The sequence below is a fragment of the Lethenteron reissneri genome, chromosome 46 (assembly GCF_015708825.2).
Source record: "Lethenteron reissneri isolate LAM-NWPU_2019-01 chromosome 46, ASM1570882v1, whole genome shotgun sequence".
Lineage (NCBI taxonomy): Eukaryota > Metazoa > Chordata > Hyperoartia > Petromyzontiformes > Petromyzontidae > Lethenteron > Lethenteron reissneri.
The window spans coordinates 12,329,777-12,347,692 of NC_083824.1; the positions used below are offsets into that span (position 1 = coordinate 12,329,777).

The window sequence follows — 17,916 nt, forward strand, 5'->3', positions numbered from 1 at the left end:
GTCATCTTCTCACCAAGCTGCTTGGCGATGGTCTTGTAGCCCATTCCAGCCTTGTGTAGGTCTACAATCTTGTCCCTGACATCCTTGGAGAGCTCTTTAGTCTTGGCCATGGTGGAAAGTCTGGAATCTGATTGATTGATTGCTTTTGTAAACAGGTGTCTTTTATACAGGTAACAAGCTGAGATTAGGAGCACTCCTTTTAAGAGCGTGCTCCTAATCTCAGCTTGTTACCTGTATAAAAGACACCTGGGAGCCAGAAATCTTTCTGATTGAGAGGGGGTCAAATGCTTATTTCCCTCATTAAAATGCAATCAATTTATAACCTTTTTTGACATGCGTTTTTCTGGATTTTGTTGTTGTTATTCTGTCTCACTGTTCAAATAAACCTACCATTAAAATTATAGACTGATCATTTCTTTGTCAGTGGGCAAACGTACAAAATCAGCAGGGGATCAAATACTTTTTTCCCTCACTGTACATGAATTTTTGTGTTTTTTTGTGTTTACTATGAAATTGGAATAAATAAACATCCGAATTATCCTACTATAAAAAGTTACTGTATTTGCGTGCTCATCAATTGCCGAAGAATGCCGGATCGCACTGTATATTTTAAGTTTTTATTACTGGAGTTATTAGTCATGAAAAATGTATTATACGTGCAGTATTTTCATTATTTAAGTTTTATGTAGTGTATAATGGTATATAATATTTGACACACATGGTTCCGATCACTGAACTGGTTACAGCCCTTGGAGCGGTTTTGCCGGATCGAACCAGAACCCCTGAATAATGGTAAAAGCTATACAATCGCGCCGGATAATTGATGATCAACTGTACATGGAAGGAGGAGCAGGCGGGACTAGTCGGCTTCTATTGGCCTGAAGGATCGGTTCTCACCCCCCGCCCCCTTGACCCCGGGGTGACCGCTGCCCAGAGTGACGGTGACCTGACCAGGGTGACGATGTCCATGCTTCCAATTCGATTTCTCTGACAGTGGCCGTGAAGCCCGGCTCCTGCCCTACGCCGCCTCCTGACACCGTGGGGACGTGCGACGAGGCGTGCACGGACGACGAGAGCTGCCCCGGCGAGCAGAAGTGCTGCAGCAACGGCTGTGGCCACAGCTGCGTGCAGCCGCAGGTCCTCTGGCTGAGCGATGTGAAGTTGCCGGTTCTCAAGCCGATCCCAGTGGAGCCGGGTGAGGCGAGCGTGAGCAACGGGAGAGTTTGTAACGGCCCCCTGGGGCTGTCGAGCTGTCCCCTCGTCGGTGGGGATGGGCCGGTGGAGGGGTGGGACACACAGAGGAGGTCGTCGAATATCCGGCGGCTTCGAGGGGAAGGGGGTGCCGGATTTTCAAAAACGTCAGGTGTTTACTTAATTATTTTAAAGTAACTTTTTCTCCAGATTCCTGTATAGCATGTTTTTAGGTATATATGTACAGTGAGGGAAAAACGTATTTGATCCCCTGCTGATTTTGTACGTTTGCCCACTGACAAAGAAATGATCAGTCTATAATTTTAATGGTAGGTTTATTTGAACAGTGAGAGACAGAATAACAACAAATATATCCAGAAAAACGCATGTCAAAAATGTTATAAATTGATTTGCATTTTAATGATGGAAATAAGTATTTGACCCCTCTGCAAAACATGACTTAGTACTTGGTGGCAAAACACTTGTTGACAATCACAGAGGTCAGACGTTTCTCGTAGTTGGCCACCAGGTTTGCACACATCTCAGGAGGGATTTTGTCCCACTCCTCTTTGCAGATCTTCTCCAAGTCATTAAGGTTTCGAGGCTGACGTTTGGCAACTCGAACCTTCAGCTCCCTCCACAGATTTTCTATGGGATTAAGGTCTGGAGACTGGCTAGGCCACTCCAGGACCTTAATGTGCTTCTTCTTGTGCCACTCCTTTGTTGCCTTGGCCGTGTGTTTTGGGTCATTGTCATGCTGGAATACCCATCCACGACCCATTTTCAATGCCCTGGCTGAGGGAAGGAGGTTCTCACCCAAGATTTGACGGTACATGGCACCGTCCATCGTCCCTTTGATGCGGTGAAGTTGTCCTGTCCTCTTAGCAGAAAAACACCCCCAAAGCATAATGTTTCCACCTCCATGTTTGACGGTGGGGATGGTGTTCTTGGGGTCATAGGCAGCATTCCTCCTCATCCAAACACGGCGAGTTGAGTTGATGCCAAAAAGCTCCATTTTGGTCTCATCTGACCACAACACTTTCACCCAGTTGTCCTCTGAATCATTCAGATGCTCATTGGCAAACTTCAGACGGGCATGTATACGTCCTTTCTTGAGCAGGGGGGACCTTGCGGGCACTGCAGCATTTCAGTCCTTCACAGCATAGTGTGTTACCAACTGTTTTCTTGGTGACTATGGTCCCAGCTGCCTTGAGATCATTGACAAGATCCTCCCGTGTAGTTCTGGGCTGATTCCTCACCGTTCTCATGATCATTGCAACTCCACGAGGTGAGATCTTGCATGGAGCCCCAGGCCGAGGGAGATTGACAGTTCTTTTGTGTTTCTTCCATTTGCAAATAATCGCACCAACTGTTGTCACCTTCTCACCAAGCTGCTTGAAGATGGTCTTGTAGCCCATTCCAGCCTTGTGTAGGTCTACAATCTTGTTCCTGACACATCCGTGGAGAGCTCTTTGGTCTTGGCCATGGTGGAGAGTTTGAAATCTGATTGATTGCTTTTGTAAACAGGTGTCTTTTATACAGTTAACAAGCTGAGATTAGGAGCACACTCTTAAAGGAAGTGCTCCTAATCTCAGCTTGGTACCTGTATAAAAGACACCTGGGAGCCAGAAATCTTTCTGATTGAGAGGGGGTCAAATACTTATTTCCCTCATTAAAATGCAATCAATTTATAACCTTTTTTGACATGCTTTTTTCTGGATTTTGTTGTTGTTATTCTGTCTCTCACTGTTCAAATAAACCTACCATTAAAATTATAGACTGATCATTTCTTTGTCAGTGGGCAAACGTACAAAATCAGCAGGGGATCAAATACTTTTTTCCCTCACTGTATATGTATTTTTGTGTTTTTTATTTGTTTACTATGAAATTGGAATAAATAAACATCCGAATTATCCTACTATAAAAAGTTACTGTATTTGCGTGCTCATCAATTGCCGAAGAATGCCGGATCGCACTGTATATTTTAAGTTTTTATTACTGGAGTTATTAGTCATGAAAAATGTATTATACGTGCAGTATTTTCATTATTTAAGTTTTATGTAGTGTATAATGGTATGTAATATTTGACACACGTGGTTCCGATCACTGAACTGGTTACAGCCCTTGGAGCGGTTTTGCCGGTTTTGCCGGATCGAACCAGAACCCCTGAATAATGGTAGAAGCTATACAATCGCGCCGGATAATTGATGATCAACTGTACATGGAAGGAGGAGCAGGCGGGACTAGTCGGCTTCTATTGGCCTGAAGGATCGGTTCTCACCCCCCGCCCCCTTGACCCCGGGGTGACCGCTGCCCAGAGTGACGGTGACCTGACCAGGGTGACGATGTCCATGCTTCCAATTCGATTTCTCTGACAGTGGCCGTGAAGCCCGGCTCCTGCCCTACGCCGCCTCCTGACACCGTGGGGACGTGCGACGAGGCGTGCACGGACGACGAGAGCTGCCCCGGCGAGCAGAAGTGCTGCAGCAACGGCTGTGGCCACAGCTGCGTGCAGCCGCAGGTCCTCTGGCTGAGCGATGTGAAGTTGCCGGTTCTCAAGCCGATCCCAGTGGAGCCGGGTGAGGCGAGCGTGAGCAACGGGAGAGTTTGTAACGGCCCCCTGGGGCTGTCGAGCTGTCCCCTCGTCGGTGGGGATGGGCCGGTGGAGGGGTGGGACACACAGAGGAGGTCGTCGAATATCCGGCGGCTTCGAGGGGAAGGGGGTGCCGGATTTTCAAAAACGTCAGGTGTTTACTTAATTATTTTAAAGTAACTTTTTCTCCAGATTCCTGTATAGCATGTTTTTAGGTATATATGTACAGTGAGGGAAAAACGTATTTGATCCCCTGCTGATTTTGTACGTTTGCCCACTGACAAAGAAATGATCAGTCTATAATTTTAATGGTAGGTTTATTTGAACAGTGAGAGACAGAATAACAACAAATATATCCAGAAAAACGCATGTCAAAAATGTTATAAATTGATTTGCATTTTAATGATGGAAATAAGTATTTGACCCCTCTGCAAAACATGACTTAGTACTTGGTGGCAAAACACTTGTTGACAATCACAGAGGTCAGACGTTTCTCGTAGTTGGCCACCAGGTTTGCACACATCTCAGGAGGGATTTTGTCCCACTCCTCTTTGCAGATCTTCTCCAAGTCATTAAGGTTTCGAGGCTGACGTTTGGCAACTCGAACCTTCAGCTCCCTCCACAGATTTTCTATGGGATTAAGGTCTGGAGACTGGCTAGGCCACTCCAGGACCTTAATGTGCTTCTTCTTGTGCCACTCCTTTGTTGCCTTGGCCGTGTGTTTTGGGTCATTGTCATGCTGGAATACCCATCCACGACCCATTTTCAATGCCCTGGCTGAGGGAAGGAGGTTCTCACCCAAGATTTGACGGTACATGGCACCGTCCATCGTCCCTTTGATGCGGTGAAGTTGTCCTGTCCTCTTAGCAGAAAAACACCCCCAAAGCATAATGTTTCCACCTCCATGTTTGACGGTGGGGATGGTGTTCTTGGGGTCATAGGCAGCATTCCTCCTCATCCAAACACGGCGAGTTGAGTTGATGCCAAAAAGCTCCATTTTGGTCTCATCTGACCACAACACTTTCACCCAGTTGTCCTCTGAATCATTCAGATGCTCATTGGCAAACTTCAGACGGGCATGTATACGTCCTTTCTTGAGCAGGGGGGACCTTGCGGGCACTGCAGCATTTCAGTCCTTCACAGCATAGTGTGTTACCAACTGTTTTCTTGGTGACTATGGTCCCAGCTGCCTTGAGATCATTGACAAGATCCTCCCGTGTAGTTCTGGGCTGATTCCTCACCGTTCTCATGATCATTGCAACTCCACGAGGTGAGATCTTGCATGGAGCCCCAGGCCGAGGGAGATTGACAGTTCTTTTGTGTTTCTTCCATTTGCAAATAATCGCACCAACTGTTGTCACCTTCTCACCAAGCTGCTTGAAGATGGTCTTGTAGCCCATTCCAGCCTTGTGTAGGTCTACAATCTTGTTCCTGACACATCCGTGGAGAGCTCTTTGGTCTTGGCCATGGTGGAGAGTTTGAAATCTGATTGATTGCTTTTGTAAACAGGTGTCTTTTATACAGTTAACAAGCTGAGATTAGGAGCACACTCTTAAAGGAAGTGCTCCTAATCTCAGCTTGGTACCTGTATAAAAGACACCTGGGAGCCAGAAATCTTTCTGATTGAGAGGGGGTCAAATACTTATTTCCCTCATTAAAATGCAATCAATTTATAACCTTTTTTGACATGCTTTTTTCTGGATTTTGTTGTTGTTATTCTGTCTCTCACTGTTCAAATAAACCTACCATTAAAATTATAGACTGATCATTTCTTTGTCAGTGGGCAAACGTACAAAATCAGCAGGGGATCAAATACTTTTTTCCCTCACTGTATATGTATTTTTGTGTTTTTTATTTGTTTACTATGAAATTGGAATAAATAAACATCCGAATTATCCTACTATAAAAAGTTACTGTATTTGCGTGCTCATCAATTGCCGAAGAATGCCGGATCGCACTGTATAATTTCAGTTTTTATTACTGGAGTTATTAGTCATGAAAAATGTATTATACGTGCAGTATTTTCATTATTTAAGTTTTATGTAGTGTATAATGGTATGTAATATTTGACACACGTGGTTCCGATCACTGAACTGGTTACAGCCCTTGGAGCGGTTTTGCCGGTTTTGCCGGATCGAACCAGAACCCCTGAATAATGGTAGAAGCTATACAATCGCGCCGGATAATTGATGATCAACTGTACATGGAAGGAGGAGCAGGCGGGACTAGTCGGCTTCTATTGGCCTGAAGGATCGGTTCTCACCCCCCGCCCCCTTGACCCCGGGGTGACCGCTGCCCAGAGTGACGGTGACCTGACCAGGGTGACGATGTCCATGCTTCCAATTCGATTTCTCTGACAGTGGCCGTGAAGCCCGGCTCCTGCCCTACGCCGCCTCCTGACACCGTGGGGACGTGCGACGAGGCGTGCACGGACGACGAGAGCTGCCCCGGCGAGCAGAAGTGCTGCAGCAACGGCTGTGGCCACGGCTGCGTGCAGCCGCAGGTCCTCTGGCTGAGCGATGTGAAGTTGCCGGTTCTCAAGCCGATCCCAGTGGAGCCGGGTGAGGCGAGCGTGAGCAACGGGAGAGTTTGTAACGGCCCCCTGGGGCTGTCGAGCTGTCCCCTCGTCGGTGGGGATGGGCCGGTGGAGGGGTGGGACACACAGAGGAGGTCGTCGAATATCCGGCGGCTTCGAGGGGAAGGGGGTGCCGGATTTTCAAAAACGTCGGGTGTTTACTTAATTATTTTAAAGTAACTTTTTCACCAGATTCCTGTATAGGATGTTTTTAGGTGTATATGTATATATATTGTTTTTGTGTTTAAAATTTGTTTACGATGAAATTGGAATAAATAAACATCTGAATTATCCTACTGTAAAAAGTTACCGTATTTGGGTGCTCATCAATTGCCGAAGAATGCCGAATTACATCAAATGTTCACCGGATCGCACTGTATATTTTCAGTTTTTATTACTGGAGTTATTAGTCATGAAGAATGTATTATACGTGCAGTATTTTCATTATTTAAGTTTTATGTAGTGTATAATGGTATGTAATATTTGACACATGGTTCTGATCACTGAACTGGTTACAGCCCTTGGAGCGGTTTTGCCGGATCGAACCAGAACCCCTGAATAATGTTAGAAACTGTACAATCGCGCCAGATAATTGATGATCAACTGTACATGGAAGGAGGATCAGGCGGGCCTAGTCGGCTTCTATTGGCCTGAAGGATCGGTTCTCACCCCCCGCCCCCATGACCCTTGTGCCCCCCCCCCACCCCCCTTGCCTGTGTGTAGGCAGAGTGAAGCCAGAGGTGAGGCCCGGGTGCTGTCGAGATCCGGACCCCTTCCACATCCAATTCTGCATATGGAAGAACGACCTCTGCCGCGGTGACGGCGAATGCCCCGGCGCCCAGAAGTGCTGCCCGCACCCGTGTGGGAATCGCTGTGAAGACGTGAAGCCAGGTGGGAGGGACGCGGAGGGACGTGGGGGGAAACCGGGAGACGCAGAGGGACACGGGGCATGGGGAGACAGAGGGACACGGGGCATGGGGAGACAGGGAGACACAAAGGGAAGCAGGGGACACAGAGGGGCATGGGGTCAGAGAGGGACACAGGGACACGTCTCCAAAGTGTCACTGCTGTTCCACTGGGCATCGCTGATGAGGGCGCATCACCAAGCGGCGTACAGCCGCTCCGCGAATCACGGAAAAGGTGCGCACATCGACAGGCACCTGTCCGTACGCGCATGGTTAGACGGACGCATCGCGAGCTTAGGGACTGTTGTCACCTGAGGAATCCAAGGGTCGTCGCACCCCCAGGATGAAGGTTATGGATTTGTGTTTTTATTCTTCGAGAGCCACGCTGCGTCGGTGCAGCTGGTGATGTGGCCCTGGGGAGTGGTAGCATAGCGGGAGAGCAAACTGCGCTGCGAACCCGGATACCCGACTTCGATTCCCGCTCATAGCCAACACCAGCGATGATTACCTGAATTGGTCCTGAGCATCCCCTAGGTGTTGGTACCACCCACCCCCTTGTGTGCCCTTCCAGCTTTCATAGGTGCTACTCACTAACAGCAATTGCCCCAACAGTCTATTAAAGGCTACACGGGGAGCGTCGTCTGTCGCCCGTGCCATTCTTCTTTTCAGTGAAGCCCAAGCCCGGAGAGTGTCCGTTTGTGGACACGAGGCTCATCCGCTGCGCGTACCGCCCACCGCTGTGCAGCGCGGACTGGCAGTGCCCCGGGGAGCAGAAGTGCTGCAACACGGGCTGCGTGACGGCCTGCAGCCAGCCCGGTACACCGTCCTGCGTCGTTATAGCCTAGTGGAGGTCACGGCATCCTCACCACCATCACCACCATCACCACCACCACCATCACCACCATCACCACCATTATCGTCATCGTCACCGTAATTTTTAGATCTCTCCGCAGCAGCAACGTGTCTCAGCAGCACTCATTGTGTACTGCAGTCGAGCGAGTAATAGAACAGGTGCAGCCATCGTGCTATCTCCCTTCTGTCCACAGCAGGGAGATCCTTGCCTAAGTAGGCTGCAAGTGACAGCGGAGTGAGTGCTCCCTGAGGATCAGTGTGATATTCGTGCAGGAAGATTAACACATGGCACGTGAGTGTCACGCTGACAGAACGACGAAAAAACGACTGAGCAGCACCAAGATCTGTTTGTGGTTTTTGTCGATTTCTCAAAGACATTCAACACGGTGCACAGAAACACACTCTGGAAAGTTATAAGAGCCTGTGGATGTCCAGAGCACTTTGTAAACATCATCAGACAGTTAAATGACAACTTGAGTGGTTGGGTATCGGTCGCAGGAAATGTGACGAACCGTTTTCACATTTGCCATGGAGTGAAACGGGGATATGTGCTGGCCCCCACCCTCTTTAGTCTCTTCCTTTCAGCAGTGCTCACAACCCCGAGTGTAAATATACGAACCCAGAGCGATGGCGAGCTGTATAATCTGGCTAGGCTACATGCTAACACCAAAGTGAAAGAACAGTTTGTCCAAGAACTTATTTTTGCCAAAGACACGGCCTAAGTTTCTCACAGCTGGAATGACATTCAGGAAAGCGTTTCAGTGCTGCAGCGAACCAGATTTGGACTACAAATCAACACAAGACTGAGATGTAGTCACAACCAACAAAAAAACTCATCAACAATCACCCACATCATTTTGTCAATGGTGCAACTCTCAAATGTGTGAACTCGTTCACTTACCTGGGAAGCACCGTGTCAAGCGTCAACTCTGTAAACGCCGACATTGCGCCTTGAAGCTGCATCTAAGGCCAAAGTACATTTCTACGGAGCAGTGGTAATTACGGCACTAATTGACTCTGTATAGACACTGACCCTAGACAGACGACGCCTGAAGAAACGAATGAGCGTGCAGCGGAGACATTTGAGACAAATCGTGAGGATCAAGTTGCGATTCCAAGCACCTCGCTGCTGGCGAGAGCTAGAATTCCCAGTGTTGTAGAGGCAAAATCGCTGCCTCCTCTCAGTTGAGATGAGCAGGGAACGTAACTCAAATGGCAGAATATCGGCTTCCTAGAATCTTACTTTACGGTGAAGTCAAAGAGGGTAAAAGCGTGTTCCTGGTGGCCAAAAACTGCGACAAAGACACCTCAAAACATCCAATATCAATGTGTACACATGGGAGGAAATGTCAATCAGGCACTCGAGAAGAGGGTTGAGTAAAACATGGAAAAAGCCTTTCAGCATCAACACCACAACACCACAACACAAATCCCATTCAGCAGACGAGAAACTCTTGCCCACAGTGCGGCCGATGCTTCCGCTCAAGGGCTGGGCTCTCATCTCACCAGCAGGCAGGAAAATGCAAGATGTTCTCCGCAGTCATCATCATTTGCGATGGACACCCGAAGTAAATTGCAGAGGTGTACTGACCTGTGCGTGTGAGGAATATGGCCAGTAGCCACTGCACTGGGCTTAGCCCACACATTGCATGACCCCAGTGAGGCGCGGTGGCATCAGTGACTGGAATCCACCGACTCTGGGGTCCGCTGCAGACGATGTCCAAGTCCCCCGCACGGAGATCTGCAGTGCAGAGATGCCAAACATTCCATTTGGATGTTGAGAACGTCTCGTCTGCCTTTGTATGGCCACCAGTCTTCAGACGCTTGCAGCTGGCAGGGAGGGGGCAGGAATGGCAGAAGTCCATCTGCCAGCTACCGTCGCCTGGTCTAGCCACTGGAGAGAGCCGAGCACTGGTGTGGAGACCAAATCCCAGAGTCACGACGGAGGTGCCGTTAAGTTGAAGGCAGAAGTGCTCCAGGGGGTCCCCGAAATACGTCGGGGGTTAGGGACTGGAAAGTTTCTACTTAACCCAAAACGATATACAACGGGGACTTTTTCCCCAAATGAATGCATGTGTGGAGGTTGTATCACTACGAACGGTACTCACCAGACGTGGTGGACACCACGTGGCATGGATAATCAGGAAGTAACAAGCCCTCTGATTGGTCCTTAACGGGCCTGAAAGGGGATTGGTTCGAGGCAGGGTAATTAAAGGGATTGGAAGAGAGACACAAATGGCAAGAGCAGAAAACAGAGGATGATTGACAGGGAGGTCGGTTGGGATACGTTAGAGAAAGTGGAAGGTGATTGGCTGGAGGGAAAGTGGGTCAAGGAACCTTCGAGAAAGGGGCTTAAGAGATAAATAAGTGGGGGGGGGGGACGCAAGAGCTGGAGACGCTTGGAGTGAAGGGAAGAAGTAAAGACTTACTGAAGACAAAGTGGTGTGTATCACTACATTTGTTCATGGGGGGGGGGGGGGGGGGATAGAGCCCGTAAGAGGATAAACATTGCCTATGCGATGCAAAGTGGGGCAATTTCTTCCATAAAAAACAATGGAATAAGGTAGGGATAGGGACCTTAACTTAGGGAAATGTTGTGTCTCATACCTAGCAATCAAAATAGTACGCCACATGTGTGGTGGGTAATTGTCAGGCGTAATACGCCGCCACCACTACTGGGAAATATGTAGCTCCAGTCAGGGCCCAACAGGGGGCAATAGCGGGTCCGGTCTGTACCAAGTCGGACTCGTGGCTCAGGCAATCTGGGGGGCGGTTACAAACCGGAGGGGGACACCCCAGGCCCCCAGTAGCGGCTGGGGGATTGCGCAACAATCTCGGTCCCTCCAGAAGGTTCCAGAGAGTGGGCGTGGCCAGGGGCAGAGTGACCCTGGGAGCCCCGAAAAAGCCGGACCCCCCAGAGCGGCTCCGGCAGTCGGCGTCAAGCCGAAGGCCGAGGAGCTCGCTGAAGACTAGGACCCTGAAGATCCCCGGACCCTGAAGATCCTCATCGGGGCCGGGTCTGAGTGGGCCAGCGGTCGAGACCCGGGGACCTTGGCAGGGTCGGGTCGGCCTCCCCTAGGTCCCGTGAGCCGGAGGGCTCAGATGAGGTGGTCCCAGTGACTAGGGCACGTTCGCCCGGCGGCTGTACCTCTTCAGGTCGTCGGGTAGAAGGGGCCGTTACCCCTTCGTGTTATTGTTAAATAAATACGTGTTGCCTCCTAAGAAGACTCCGCCTCCATACGACCCACTACACATTTACAGAAAACCACGTACAGTACCTGTACTATTCCATATAACGCAATGTACACAACCAATTCTGAGTTCAAGAAGCTTTAAACAGCATTTAGACTTATCAAACACTTCACTGAAAACCATTTTGATGAGCATTTCGCAGCAGCCCTGTACACTTTAACACGTTTATTTTTTTAATAGAAAACACATTTTCAACATTTTATAGAAATTAATCAAACAGAAAACAATTTTTATTGTAAAAAAAAGGCACATAATCTTTAACAGCATTGTTTAAAGATTTTACCTTAACCTATATTTGTCATACTCTTTGGTTCTTTCGGTAAAGTCACGTAGGTATAAAATAAAATATTAAAATAAATCACGACGTTTCGGGCGCTTCCGTCATCAGATGGGAAAACATATATTTGTCATGAGGAGTGGATGGGTTGTGTTGAAGGGTTGCGACGATATTTAGCGATAAAGTCGGCGCCGATTACCATGAGCACTCGTAGCTACGCGCGCGACGGGGCGATGGGACTGAGAATGTGATGGCGCTCGTGCGAGTTGTACGGTACGTCTATGGCTCTCCCCCCGGCCAGAGCCGAGTTCAGCTGATTTTAGTCGAAAACGATCATCGTCAGTCGTGTTGGCCGTGAGCAGGAATCGAAGTGGGCTCCGCGTGCTAACCACGACACACTCACGCACGATATTCTACACTCGGCTTTGCTGAACCGAGTCAAAAACGACGCATATGGGGAAGATTTTACGTTGTGTTCATAAAAAAGTCTGTGATGTGAGTACGAAACAGCGAATATCAAGACGACGTATATCGAGGACCCCCAGTACTGCATTGACCACTCCCATACACCCCCTTAAGCAATTGGGTAATTCAATTAATGTAATTATACATTTATACATTCAAGGTGCAAAAGTCACACGATTAATATCTGATTCGATGAATATCTAGAACTTGACCTGATTTTAATCAATCAATGCATCCATTAAACTCGTCATGTGGATGCTGCAGAATGTTATCTCCTTATTGTTTGAACGCAATGTTGAGTACAGCTGCTGACTTGGCCGTTGCTGTGCGATTGTTTTCTCAGTCAAAAACGGATTTTGTCCGTATGTCGACACGACCAGGCGCATCAAATGCGTGGTCCGCCCTGACCTCAACCAATGCCAGCACGACTGGCAGTGCCCGGGCAACCAGAAGTGCTGCAATACGGGCTGCGAGCTGATCTGTATCAAGCCAGGTGTGCGCCAGCCTCAATCATTCCCCAGTCTTGAGAGAAGGAAGATCGTGCCATCATCACTGCTAGCGTCATCATTCGCATCAGCAGCCATGATCTACTCAAGCCCACTTGCCATCACGTCCACTTGCCATCGCGTCCACTTGTCAATGATGTCTCCTAACACATTCTCTAATCCTAGTTCTTACACCTGGATCTTGAACTCCAAGCGTACACCATGCTTGCCTCTCCGTGCTTCTAGTTTTTATAGAGAGTTTGCAATTTAAGTTAACAAATAAATTAATCGCATGAATTGTGAGTCCAATAACGCTAGCACAGGTCTGACCTATACATGTTATGTTATTTTTTTTCTTGCATTTATTTTATTTGCAGACACCACTCTGACCTCCCCCAGGCACGATGGTGCTTCTATTTGCCATATAAAATAGCTTCATGCCTGATGTGCTCGTCCCCTCGTGCCTGTGCGGTGCGTGTTCCAGTGAAGGCTGGGTCGTGCCCGGTCTGGAACTTTTCGCGCATCGTCTGCATCCGCTATAACGACGGCTGCAGCAGTGACGACGACTGCCCTGGCAAGCAGAGGTGCTGCAGCGTCCCGTGTGGGGTGGGCTGCGTGGATCCAGAGCCGGGTGAGATTGGGCGTTCGTCCCCCCCACCACCACTCGCCATCACCAGGGACAGATGGAGACGCTTTTTGTGAAGTTCATAGAAGCTAATGGGTACACCTGTGTTTTTTATGCGATTTGGAAATCAACCGATGATGCTCATGAGATGTACTAGGGATGGGAAGCAATTCGATGGCGTCTGTGTGTTCCTGCTGGATGGATTCCCGTCGTGTACCGCCCGAGCCGAGAGGGGGTTGGACAACCTGTCGGATGGCGCCTCGCCACAGTCCCGAGCGGGGTGGGGGTGGGGGCTGGCAGCTTCACTCTGAGACTACCTGCCCAGTTGTGGCTCACGAGTCGTTGATTATAACATGGCTTTCTTACGCTTGATTGTTTTATTTTGCAGTGTTAGACCAGATCGGGAAGGAGGCGGAGTCTGATACAAAGCAGGAGGAGCAGGAGGAGTAGAGTCCACGCCCAGCTGCTCCACGTGCTTCTTGTTGCTGCTGCTGCTGCTCCCGCTGCAGAGCGTCTCTCGTCCCGTGTCTGGGGCTTCGCGGTGACGCGACCGAGCTCGCTCGCGCCCGCTGTCTGGATGCAGCCGCTCGCTATGGCAATTCAACAGCTCCCGTTGGCTGTCCAATAAAAGTGCTCTGCGCTGAATGCTGTTCAAGTGGCCCAGTGTTGTCCTTGTGCGTGCTGTGCCTTCTGTGGTGCCGCGGGAGAGAACATCGTGCTCCCTGTGACCGAACACGGAATATTCCAAATATTTGCGCGGTACCCCTAGAAGGGAATCAATATTTGTAGAGCCGCTTGATGTACTGCCCAGCGAAGATAGAACACAAAGCTGCTACATTGGTTAGCACAAAACGGACTATCAAAAAGTAGAACCTAAGCTGAACACAATAAGTACAGTGATCCCTTTCCAGCCACGAATTTGCAACCACGAATCGTCATACTTGCAGTACAACGCATCGCACGACAGGAGCGGTGCGAGAGCCGAGCCGAGGTCACACGACATTAGACTCGGCTGCCAAGGCAAGTGGTGGTGGGCCGCTTGTTATCAAACATCGAACAAGCTTGCGTTCACTTAGGATGAATGTTTCGACTTGGTTATTTGCACTCGTTGGTCCAGGAGAGCTCTGATGAGTCTTCAGACACTTTTTTTCAGAAGGGTTCTGCCAAGTTTGCGCAGTAGGGGGCGATGTTGCTGCTGCTCTGTGATCCCACCGAAGTAGATTGCAGGTGATGTGTCACCATTGCTATGTCGTGGCCCACCCACTCTCTCTCAGAGACACAACAGCCAAGGTATAACTACAACCAGGACGCCTTTATTTAAGTCGGCTATGTGCGGTGCGAAAGAAGTTCAACGTACATTTGCACAACAGCGGGGCGCCAACAGCATCGTCAACTCCCGTCAAAGCCTGCTACGTGATTTTTTTCAGTCACTCAATTGGGCCTTGAATAGATCTGCCGCTTCTCCACTCACTGCCTCTTATTCCCCTTCAGTGGCTCCCGTGAACTTTATAGCTCGTCAAATTTCTCCAGTACAGGGACTCCCCTACTTACGAAAATTCGACTTACGACCTTTCAAAGATACGAACAAACCTGTCCGTATGTCCAGTTGCCTATTCGGACCGAGAGTCGTAAGTTTAACCGCCGCGCATTAGATGGCGGTGGTGACATCTACACCTGCAGAGCATGAAGAACCAGTGGCATCTACATGTACAGGAGATTATACAACTTTTAAAGCCATTCCCCATGTTTAGTGTATATTCCGTACAACAAGTTTGGTATCGACAGGAGTAAAGTTGGACTTCTAGAACCGAACTCGTTCGTAAATCGAGTTCTTGTGTAAATATCATCATTCTGGGCGGCAAGGCAGGCGACGCTCCGAGTCCGGCGCTGTCTGTTTGCGCCGATCGTGAGCCCAGTAGATTACGCCGCCACTCGGGAATCTCTCATCCTCCTCCTGAGCTGCTCTTCCCTTCGTCTCGCCCATAAGGGACGCGATTCTACGCGCCGTTTATCATGCAGCTCGCCGACCCTGCCACGTGCTGTGTTTAGCTCCCCCATGCACGCGCGCCTCGCGCACAGTGAGACAGCTTCCCTGGGTAGTGATGTCGCACAATGGTGACCCAGGATAATGACGATAGCTCCACGTCGTCTCCATATACGTTCCTATTGATATGCGATGGGGCTGAATCCTAATTGGGCGGGATCAATAATTCTCTCCTGATTACGAGGCGTGGTGCCAATTAGACGCGAGAGCTGGCAAGTCAGCCTGCAGTGAATCGGGAGTCACTGGGCGACACCGAAGCCCCAATAATTGGGCCCCCGTGGGGCCGAGCGGGTGGATGTGAGCGTCTCTCGGCACGGCTGCAGGCCACTGCCCGTGGCCATCGTTCCTCCTCCTGTGACTCGACGTGCAGGGGAAGCGTCGCCCTCGGGCTGCAGAGCGGGCGAGTTGGCTGCGCTGGGTGGAGCTTCACGCCTGGGCACTCGCAGAGTCGCCCTATCGTCGTGAATGCGGTGCAGTGTGATCTGTCGTGAATGCGGTGCAGTGTGATCTGTCGTGAATGCGGTGCAGTGTGATCTGTCGTGAATGCGGTGCAGTGTGATCTGTCGTGAATGCGGTGCAGTGTGATCTGTCGTGAATGCGGTGCAGTGTGATCTGTCGTGAATGCGGTGAAGTGTGATCTGTCGTGAATGCGGTGCAGTGTGATCTGTCGTGAATGCGGTGCAGTGTGATCTGTCGTGAATGCGGTGCAGTGTGATCTGTCGTGAATGCGGTGCAGTGTGATCTGTCGTGAATGCGGTGCAGTGTGATCTGTCGTGAATGCGGTGCAGTGTGATCTGTCGTGAATGCGGTGCAGTGTGATCTGTCGTGAATGCGGTGAAGTGTGATCTGTCGTGAATGCGGTGCAGTGTGATCTGTCGTGAATGCGGTGCAGTGTGATCTGTCGTGAATGCGGTGCAGTGTGATCTGTCGTGAATGCGGTGAAGTGTGATCTGTCGTGAATGCGGTGCAGTGTGATCTGTCGTGAATGCGGTGAAGTGTGATCTGTCGTGAATGCGGTGAAGTGTGATCTGTCGTGAATGCGGTGCAGTGTGATCTGTCGTGAATGCGGTGAAGTGTGATCTGTCGTGAATGCGGTGCAGTGTGATCTGTCGTGAATGCGGTGCAGTGTGATCTGTCGTGAATGCGGTGAAGTGTGATCTGTCGTGAATGCGGTGCAGTGTGATCTGTCGTGAATGCGGTGCAGTGTGATCTGTCGTGAATGCGGTGCAGTGTGATCTGTCGTGAATGCGGTGCAGTGTGATCTGTTCATCGCGAGACTCAACTCTTTACTTGACACGAGGAGGGACGGACGCGTTCCGTGAAGCAACTCGTGACGATTACGAGACTCCTGCGTCGACCGACAACGCTTTGTCGCTTGCCTTGTCACGTGGTTATTGGCACTGCCATTCGTACGGCGCAAGGACATCGACCAAGGCAGTTGTTCTGTTGCCTGCCAGATTTTTGTTTAGAAGGTGAATCATCTAAACACAAATTAAGCACGAACACGTAAATACAACAACTTTGTTTCATCAAACCCCGTGTGTTTATTAACATCCTTTTGTGTTGTCTACGATTGAGAACCAGAGAGGTGCGAGGAGAAGAAGGGCCACTGGACTCGCGGTGACCACGTGGCGCAGACGCGGTCCGCGGTGGAGTCACGTGTCGGCTCCCCCTGGCTGGGGGTGCCCGGCGTGTCCCGGCGTGTCCGGCAGAGTCGCCCGGCCGCCTCGCGTCCACCGATTGCCTCACGAGGCGCGGCCCTGCGGCCTCGTCCCAAAGCCGTCGCCAATAATTAATTGTGCCGCTCCGCCCTGCTTCAAGTGACGGCGCCGGGGATTACATTTGTTCATTTCAAATTGAAAGGCGAGCGAGTGACAGTGTCGTGACTCAATCTCGTGATGGTTGTTTTTGGGTGGCAGGGTGGCCGCGAAGTGGCTTCACTGATGCTTCACTGATGCTTCACTGATGTCTTTTAAGAAAACTAAGTTGTGGGTGAGATTCCCACGACGGGTAACCTCGTGTTGCATGTTCTTCCCGTGTTCCACGTTGCGGGTGCGTGTGTGGGGAGCGGTGGCGCACATGGTTAGCGCACTCGATGACGAACCCGGCCACAAAAGTTCGATTTCTGCTCACGGCTAATGTCGCTGCTGGGTATCTAAATCGGTCCTGGACCTGTTTTAGGTCGACTCAGCCTGAAATTAGTACCTGGTCGAGTGTGTAACCATCAGCACTGGGGAGACAAAAGGTGGCCGGCCGTGGTGCTGGTCACACCAGGCCATCATAGGTGCTCCCTGCCACCACTTGCCCCAACAGTCTGTTACATGTGTAGTGACATAGAACGGGGCACTACGGCGCCTAGCGCCAGTTACTGTAGAGAGGGGCACTGGGAGTGTAGTAGCCCTCTCTGCCAGCGGGGCCTGCACTGTCACGGAGCGGGTCCCTAGGGGGCGTAGTGCTGGTGGCTGGCAGAGAGGGGGCATCTGAGGACGTAGCAGCCCGGTTGGCTGGCAAGGGCACGTGATAGGCCAGGGTCAGGATGTGGGCCAAAGGTGACAGAAGCGACACGTGGGGTATGGCCTAGAACCTTCTGGTAGGTTCCAGAAGGGGGCGTGGCCGAGGGCGGAGCCAGGCCACGCTGGGGGCATAAAAGGG

General features: G+C 50.3%; 1 protein-coding gene across 1 annotated transcript in view; it reads left to right on the top strand.

Annotated features, from left to right (window-relative positions):
• LOC133354061 (balbiani ring protein 3-like) overlaps nt 1–12,924 on the top strand; it is a 52,607-nt gene extending 39,683 nt beyond the window's left edge. Inside the window, exons 20-26 of the mRNA XM_061570611.1 lie at nt 995–1,195; nt 3,570–3,770; nt 6,145–6,345; nt 7,083–7,250; nt 7,934–8,080; nt 12,454–12,810; nt 12,914–12,924. Coding sequence (XP_061426595.1) covers nt 995–1,195; nt 3,570–3,770; nt 6,145–6,345; nt 7,083–7,250; nt 7,934–8,080; nt 12,454–12,810; nt 12,914–12,924 — 1,286 coding nt within the window. The remainder of the gene's footprint in view (nt 1–994; nt 1,196–3,569; nt 3,771–6,144; nt 6,346–7,082; nt 7,251–7,933; nt 8,081–12,453; nt 12,811–12,913) is intronic.
• The last annotated feature ends 4,992 nt before the right edge of the window (nt 12,925–17,916 follow it).